Source organism: Nanorana parkeri, unplaced genomic scaffold (genome assembly GCF_000935625.1).
Source record: "Nanorana parkeri isolate BGI_ZX_2015 unplaced genomic scaffold, ASM93562v1 scaffold1223, whole genome shotgun sequence".
Taxonomy (NCBI): Eukaryota; Metazoa; Chordata; class Amphibia; order Anura; family Dicroglossidae; genus Nanorana; species Nanorana parkeri.
This window is the reverse complement of record NW_017307491.1, coordinates 422,357-430,981: the sequence shown is the minus strand read 5'-3', so window position 1 is coordinate 430,981 and position 8,625 is coordinate 422,357. Positions and strand designations below refer to the sequence as shown.

The 8,625-nt window shown below is 42.3% G+C and overlaps 1 protein-coding gene across 1 annotated transcript in view; it reads left to right on the top strand.

The window, feature by feature from the left end:
* LOC108797079 (polycystic kidney disease protein 1-like 1) overlaps positions 1-2,841 on the top strand; it is a 15,981-nt gene extending 13,140 nt beyond the window's left edge. Inside the window, exons 6-7 of the mRNA XM_018568645.1 lie at positions 1,053-1,109; positions 2,818-2,841. Coding sequence (XP_018424147.1) covers positions 1,053-1,109; positions 2,818-2,841 — 81 coding nt within the window. The remainder of the gene's footprint in view (positions 1-1,052; positions 1,110-2,817) is intronic.
* The last annotated feature ends 5,784 nt before the right edge of the window (positions 2,842-8,625 follow it).

The window sequence follows — 8,625 nt, the reverse complement described above, 5'->3', positions numbered from 1 at the left end:
GGTCGTGTGGGGGGGGGGGGGGTTGAAGCCTATGATCCCCACACAGCGGCCGGGACATACAGCTGTAAAGCTGTCACAGAGTTTACTGCGTTCAGTGTAAAAAAAACGGCATAGTACTTGGAGTGTGCCGTTTTTTTACACTGAATTACAGTAAACTCTGTGACAGCTGCATGTCCCGGCCGCTGTGCAGTGATGTACTGGTGTCACTACTACTGCGGCTGGGAGAGGAAGGGGGGGGCTCTCTATCTCGGGGGGGGGGGTCAGAACGGGGATGGAGAGTCAGGACACCTGCCCCATTGCCCTCCCCCCCCTGGATCCGCCACTGCACCCGTAGTTATTAAGGTTTGTTAACTCCACCAGTGGACCCTGTGCACATAGCACTTGTCCCAGTGAAAACCAGGGCTGTGGTCTCTAAGCAACATAGTTGGATAACTAGTCCCCACCCCACAGTGTCTGACTACACTGGAGCAAGGAGATGAGAGTTCTGACTAACATGAACGAACATATGTAGCCCTCTTTGCCATGCAGCCTTGCTTCCTCTGCTTTGTTTGTACAGATAAAAGACTGAGCCTACAGTCACCAGCTAGTTCTTAGGAGATGACTACAGTAGTAGCTGGGGGCTTGTGTTGTGTGAATGACAGCAGTTGGGGAGAATAACTGTAATTTGCAAAATCACAAGCCGCCAACAACGCGCGCCAGCAGCTACTAAACTAAGCAGTCTTGGACAAATGTAGTAGCTACTAAGCTCCAGTGATTTGACAGGTTACCAAACCTATTCCAATCATTATTGCCCCACCCTCCTCAGATAAGCGCTACCAGCAATAAATGGCCACTACTCCTCACTACTGCCTCTCAGCTGAGAGTTGAAGGACCAGCAAATGAACACAATATTTTGAAAACATGACAGGCACCATGCTAAAAAAAAGAAACAAAAAGAGTCTTGTACTATGTGTTGGCTGCTTTATTAATAAATGTATATGCATAATTAAAATGACTAATTTCTAAAATGATATAGGAGTCATCAGTACTTATTTATTAATGTTTTATTACAGGATGAGTTTACTGATATTGTGGAAATGCTAAAAGATCTGTTTAACGCCACAAATCAGGTATGGTACATACATAAAAACCTAAGCATACACAAAAATAATGAATGTAGTCATTGTTCACTTTTATTTGTGAAGTTCTGAGTTCAAGTATGCACATATATCAAATTCACTTTTTGATAAGACCAGTTAAAGCAAAAGGGGAGACAGACAAATAATTATACATCTGCAACGTTTGAGCTAGAGTTGAGCTTTAATGTCCTAACATAGCCAAGGATGAGAAATCACATAAAAAAGCTGCTATGACTGCAAAGAGTCCATTCATATTGGAGTCACAGAAGGTTAACAAAAATCTGCAGCCATCGAGATTAAAAGCCACGAAAGGTCTGTGACCACTGTTATTATGGCAATGGTAAAATTTGATATGCATCAAAGCATAGCCAATAAGCATTTATAAGGGTTCATAAAGTCAGACATTTAAAGTGACACTAAACTCAGGAGTTTAATCCTAAAAATGCATTCAAGTACCTTAAAGGAGAACTGTGTGGTGAGTTTTTACCACTCATATTCGTTAGAGCCGACCTGTGACAAAGAAGCTGTCATAGGTCGGCTTTATTGATCGGGAAGTGAACAGAAACATGCACCGATCTGCTCACTTCCCGATTGTCTCCCTGCAGTGAGTGGTGACTGTCAGTCACCGCTCCCCGCAGGAATTCCCCCCTCCCCTCTTCGATCCTCCAGCCCTGAGTGGAGGAATGAACAGGGGAGGGGGCTGGCCCAGCTGGCTCTGCCTCTACATAGGCAGAGCCAACTGTCACTCACGCAGCTGGGTGGATCTCGACAGTATTGTCGGGATCCGTCCTGGCTACGGCACTCTCTGTATATCGTGAACAATAGCCTGCGATATACTGAGCTTTGGGTCACGGGAGGACATTAATATATGTCCTCCCGTGACCCTAAAGAGAACTGTGGGGAAAAACACTTATCCCATATTTCTCTTTTAAATATTAACAAAAATGTAGTTTTTTTGTGTATTACTCGGCTGTAGATCCTCAAATCATCTCTGAATTCCTGCTGACACTGTCCTTCCTTTTGGAATGTGGCAACTTGTATTCCCATGGTCCCTGTGTGTGTTATAAAGTATCCACCTCTCCAAGCTCACTGCTGTGATGGACTACAATCTCAAATTTAGTTTACTAATTTTTATTAAGGTTATAGTCGATCACAGGAGCGAGCTTGGAGCGTTGACCACTTTACAACCCACACAGGGACCGTGGGGAACAAAAGTAGCCACCCTCCAAAAAAAAGGACGGTGTCAGCATCAATTTAGTGATGACTTGAGGACCCACAACCAAGTGTTGGACAAATAAGGCACATTTTTGTTAATAGTTAAGGTACTGGATGCATTTTTAAGATTTAATTCCTGAGTTTTAAGTGTCAATTTAAGAGACAACCTGAAGCCCATCTGTATTGGACTCTGCTCTTTGCAGCTGCAGTTGCCTTTCCAACATGTTTATAGCATTCAATAAATCCTACATACAACAGCCCTTCAATGGGGTTAATTTACTACAAGCAAATATACTGTTGACTTTGCAAGGGAATTTTCCCTTAGCTTTGTAAATGTGGTGAAAATTCACTTGTGTTTGATATGCTCAGTAGATTTTGTCAAGCATTATTGATTTGATTTATTTATTTATTTTGCTTCCTTTAACCTAGGTAATCCCTGAAAGTGTAATGCCTGTTCTTAATTTGATTAAATCCTTTCTTAAAGAGAGAGCTGGAAACATTCCATTAACAGAAAAATTAGCTGAGAACTTAATTATTTTGTTATCAACTGTCATGGAGGTGTCATTCAAATGGCCAGACATGAAATATATATTTATGGAGGGAAAGGATTCTATCAGTGATCTGATGCTGGTAAGGTCAATAATACTGTAATGAATGGTATATTTACAATTTTTTTCAACTTTTTAATTCAATTAAGATGTAAGCATGAATGTTGTAGGTGGTATAAATTACACATCCAGACTTACTGGATGGACATTGCGGTCCATCCAGTAAGTCTCATGATTAGAAGCTTTCTGGATGGATCACATTGTCATAATTACCAAAAAATAATTAAATGCAACAAAATTCTAAAAACAAAGTAATCTCTTATGATTTCTCTCTTCTAAAAACTGGCTATGAACACACAGCAATGCTTACTCTAACTGACTCCAAGCTCTGTCCAGGTCAGGGAGTTGTGTGGAACAGAACATGCTACTGATATGTTGCTCAGGCAGAGGTAGCCAGTTAGTAACACTGCCAACACCACACACAGACACACGACACACACACAGACACACACACACACACACACACACACACACACACACACACACACACACACATATGTTTTCTATGTGAACAATTTTTCATTTCTTTACTGTTTTGCCTAGTGTGGGAGACACAAAAATGTTGTTCTGGTAGCTATAAAGAAAGAAGAGCTCCAGGCACATTATTAACCCTTGCTGTGGGAGCTATCCCTGCACTGCAAGAGTTAACTGCTCATTTTTACCTAGGGTCAAAAAAAAAGTTATACTCACCTAATCCATCGAAATTCGGACGAAATTTCGGAAGTTCGGAAATCCGGATGCATCCGAATTACAGCTAAAACGAATGCTAACGAATCCGATTTCCCGAAATTCGTTAGCGGTAGTCTGGTCGAAATTTCGTTAGCAGAAAAGTGGCATTAGAAAAAAAAATGTTTTTGTTTTTTTTTACAGTCCTCAAAATATGGAAAAAAAAAAGCGTGAGGTTCCCCCCCAATTCATACCAGACCCTTTAGGTCTGGTAGGAATGTTAGGAGGGACCCTCCCCCAAGTTAAAACAAAAAAAAGTGCATGCGGTTCCCCCCAAAATCCTACCAGACCCTTTAGGTCTGGTAGGAATTTTAAGGGGGAACCCCAGCCCAAAAAAATGGTGGGGGGAAAAAACGTGGGGTCCCCCCTAACAGTCCTACCAGACCCTTATCCGAGACCAGCAGGGCAGGAAAGGGGGGGACGATCGAGCGCCACCTCTCCCTGCGCCTTACCAGGCCACGTGCCCTCGGCATTGGGAGGGTGTCCCTGTGCCGGTGGGGACAAGGGCCTCTTCCTCACAACCCTGACCCGGTGGTGTGGGGGTCTGCGGGCTTATTTGCATCGGGTATCCCTTTAAATAAGGGGGCACCCAGATGCCGCCCTCCCCCCTTGTGAATGAGTAAGGGGTACTTGCACGCCTACCCATTCACTAAAGGGTTAAATCAAATAGTAAAAAGTCCAGACTTTTAGATAAAATCCTTTAATTGAAAAAAACAAAGACTCAATTTTTGACTATTCCTTTAATTAAAAAAAAATAAAAAAATGGCTCCATCGATGTAACCCAGCGTCAATCACAATGCACGACCCCCGCCGAAATAAAAAAAAAGTCCCGCCACACGACGACCACCCGAACCCGACGAAAACTCGCAACATTCAGCCCGAATGTCAACAGATGGGCGGAGCGAGCCGTGATGTCACAGTTCGCTCCGCCCATTTGACATTCTCAGCCGTCAAATACTACATAGCATTCGGAAACTCCCGAGTGCTATTCGTTAGTTTCAGAATGCTATTCAGTTCTGTGAGCCGAGGTGTCCTAATGCTTTTCATATGACATGAAAAGGATGTTGGTGAAATAGCAAGGTAGTATTTAAGTAGCAATAGACTTGCAGAATATTGCTTATCGTCATTGGGGCAACCAGCACAGGAATGCTGGACAGTTAAAAAGTTCATATTTCTGGTGCAAATGTCGAGGTAGTTGTGAGAAACCTTGTATTCTTTGTATTGTATGTCATGGTAAGGTACGGTTATACCCTTTGGGGGTTAACCGCGAAAACAGAATAAAAGTTTGTTTAGCTTCCCTTATGGTTACATAAGGGAAGTTAAAATATATACTATTTTATAGAAGATGTCTTCTTGTTCTGGTGTTCCTCTGTTCTCTTTTAATTGCCCTTGCTCTTTTCAAGACCCATTTAAATCTTTTAGCTTTTTGTTTTCATTTCCTATCCATACTCAGCTCATGCGTGCATGTTTTCCTTCACTGTTACAACTCAGCTCCTCTGTCTTCTATCACTTCGCTTCTTTCCCAGTAGCTCAGCTCCCTTGAGGCACAACCTTTTGAGTTATTTTAATTATTAGCTGGGTAACTCATGGTTATTTAAATGCAAAGGTTGCATGATAGGAACTAGACATATGCACCAGTAAAAAATGTGTTACAGCTCGCGGTATACTGAGACGACGCAGCTGAAGCGGATCCCGACAATTATGTCTGGATCTGCCCAGCTGCGTGAGTGACAGCTGGCTCTGCCTATCTAGAGGCAGAGCCAGCTGTACCCGCCCCCTCCCCTATCCGTTCTGCCAGTCAGCGCTGGAGGATAGGGGAGGGGGGAATCCAGTCCCTCCCCTGTGACGGCAGAGAGCCGGGACAGGATCGAGAAGTGAGCGAACGCCGGTATGTGTTCGCTCACTTCCCGATCTACTGAGCCGACCTGTGACAGTTTAATTGTCACAGGTCGGCTAGAACTATGAGGTGAGTGAAAAACACTCACCTCATAGTTCTCCTTTTATTGTCCCATCTAAGTTGAGGAAACGTTTTGGTAAAACTTGTAATAGTGTTAATATGTAAAGAACTATTATTATTTATTATAAGTCTAAATGTTAGTAAGTTATCTTAATATTAAATAATGTACAGCAATATTGTTCAGGTTTTTTTTCTATATTTTGCCTTTTGTTTTATAGAAGCACATTACTTTAAACCGTGAGCAGCAGTTTAATCTTAGCACAAGTTTCCTGGAACTTCAGACTAGCATACATGAAAATTGTCAGAGTTACATCCAAAAAATTGGTCCTGTAACAGTTCATCTGCCAAAATTACTTGATGCCTCATGCAAAATTCAGAATACTTCAGCTTTAACATGTTACATAAGTCAGCTGATGTATTTTAAAGGAAAAACATATATCTGGGCCACATTACCATTTGAGGTAGGTAAACATTGTTAAGCATATAATATATATTAATTTTTTTCAGATTAAATATGTTTCCTAGAAAATTACCAACAGTGGTCGTAGCATTTAAATGTAACTTCTGGTATGTAAATAGGAGGAGGAAGAAGAATAAAAAACAACCAAAAATATTGCTGAAATTGTTGGCAGAGGCATTTTATGTAGCCCTGGCCAGCAGCAACTTTAACTCGGAGCTGCACAGCCTAGGCTAGAGTACCATCACTGTCACAGCTTGACACTCCTTCCCTAGACCATGATGGAGAGCTTGTTGGGAGAAGAGGACATACATGCAAGTATCGGCTGCATTCCATGACCAGAATTTTAGCTGTACCCACTGACATAAGATGGAGGCGAAAAGCTTGTTGGACCATAAGTACTCTTGGAAGAGAAAGAGAGAGCACTCCAATGGGAGTTCATTGGCCCCAATGCTGGCAGACTGTGTGTTGGACCCCCACCGGCCAGTGATATAGTTAGAGCCTCTGAATTATAGATAGGCCAAACTGTTGTTCCTTATATCCAGTTATAACTGTTTGTTTCTGAAATTGTTTTTTTTTTTGCCTTGTTATTGCCACACTACCTTAAAAAATTTGCCTCTGCGGGGCTTTTGCTTTTTCTTAAATAAAGTCAATTTTATGCTACTGGTTTGTTGGTAAGTATTGGATTTAGTTCAGGGCGGGTCACCACTAGGGGGATGGCAGAGGGACCCATATATTCAGCAGCTCCCTAGAGAGTAGAGCTCCACTTGTAGTGTACACATACCATTAACAATGAAGTTAGCTTACCAGGGCTTTACCTCTGCACGCTCTAGCTTGACTTTAAAGAGAAATTAGCCTTCCACAAAAATTTGCATCTGTGCCGACACCAAGAACTCCAAAACATAGGTACATCTGCTTAAAAAACCTTTAGAGTACAGTCATCAGAAGCAAGCTTGCCTTCTTCTGCAAAGGGTGAAAGGGTTTTCACATCCTTCTCTTCACACCTCTCAGTGCTCAATGTAATTACAAAAGATCACCAGTAGATGTGCCCCAGGATGCACTGCAAATTGCAGTACAATATTACAAGGAAAACATCATAATTGTGCTTTGGATTCAGACAAATCTTTACTTTGGAGTGTTTGGTATGGGCACAAGTGCACTTAGGATGTGTAATTAGAGATGTCAATACATTCAAAATCAGACATATGCCAAATATTTTTTTTCATGCATTACATTTTGAGATGCATATTATACACAGTTGTCTTTCTTCAGACCTTGAAATGCCAAATAAAAGTCCTGTTTTAAGTGTTCCTTTTTTTGCCTATGTGAAGAGTTATGAGCAACATTCTGTCACGTACCTGAGTGGTGAAGGTTGCGTATCTTGTGTCTCTGGCTGAGTGAGCCTTGTACTGGCAACCGGTGACATGGTGGTGACCGAGGAGCATGAGTACAGGAGCCGCAGCATCTGTTCCTGGACAAGTTGTCATTAGGAAACAGGCCAGCAAACAGAAGTGTAGTCCGAAAAAGCCAAAGTTCACTAACATGTGGGTGATGTGGTGCAAATTCAGCAGGCAGGGGGCTGATTCACACTGGTCTCCTTTTCCAGTGCAGCCTTAATGCACAGACTAGGCAATTTGCCTTACTCACTGTGAGCCCTGTTCACACCACTTTTTTTTCAGTGCAGCGTGGTACAACTACATTGCACCGCACTATGACTGTAAAACAAATTGAAATGTTACTTTCATTGAAATGTCACAAATATCAACATCGGCACTGTTTCTCTCCCTGCACAACAGCGGCTGTGTGTTTAGCATGGCTTGCTAGTGTTAATCAACCCAGAAGCATAGTCCAGTGATCAGGCCAAGGTCGGAAGCTCTAGAACAAAGTAGAAGCAGATATAATTCAGTAAAATAAGTCAGGAACAAAGCAAGGTCAATAGTGTTTATAACAAACAAGGTTCCCTTAAAGGGGTTCTAAACCCTCCGTTTTTTTTTGCCTATATCTACTGCTAGCAAGCAGTAGATATAGGCAAGAAGTTTTTAAAAAAACGCTTTAACTAGTTTTAAACTTACCTCGTTATCGCTGCTCGCTCCCGCGCCGAGAATGAGGAAGTGATCGTACGGCCGCAAAGGATCTTGGGGCGGGCGCATGCGCAGTTTCGATTCTCGGCCGGTAGACTAGCAGAGATGCAAGGTAAGTCTATGGACGCGTGCACCCGCATGCAGACACCGCTGGATCGGAGGGACAGAGCAGTCAGCGCTGGATCGGAGAGCCGCCGCACCGCTGGAGGGACACATAAAAACATGGGGAAAGAAGAGGAAGATCGGAATAAGAGACATCATTTAAGGTAAGTGCTAACATTTACATGGGGGGAGGGGACATTTTTTTTTACTTTTACTTTAATGTCACTTTAAGCAACAAGGAAATCCCAAAATGGAGCTGTCTAATAAATACTAATGTAGTAGTTGTATTACAAATGATTTTTAATAAAAACAATGTACTTGACATTATTTTCTGCTACCGCATTCCCTTGTGTATAGAATA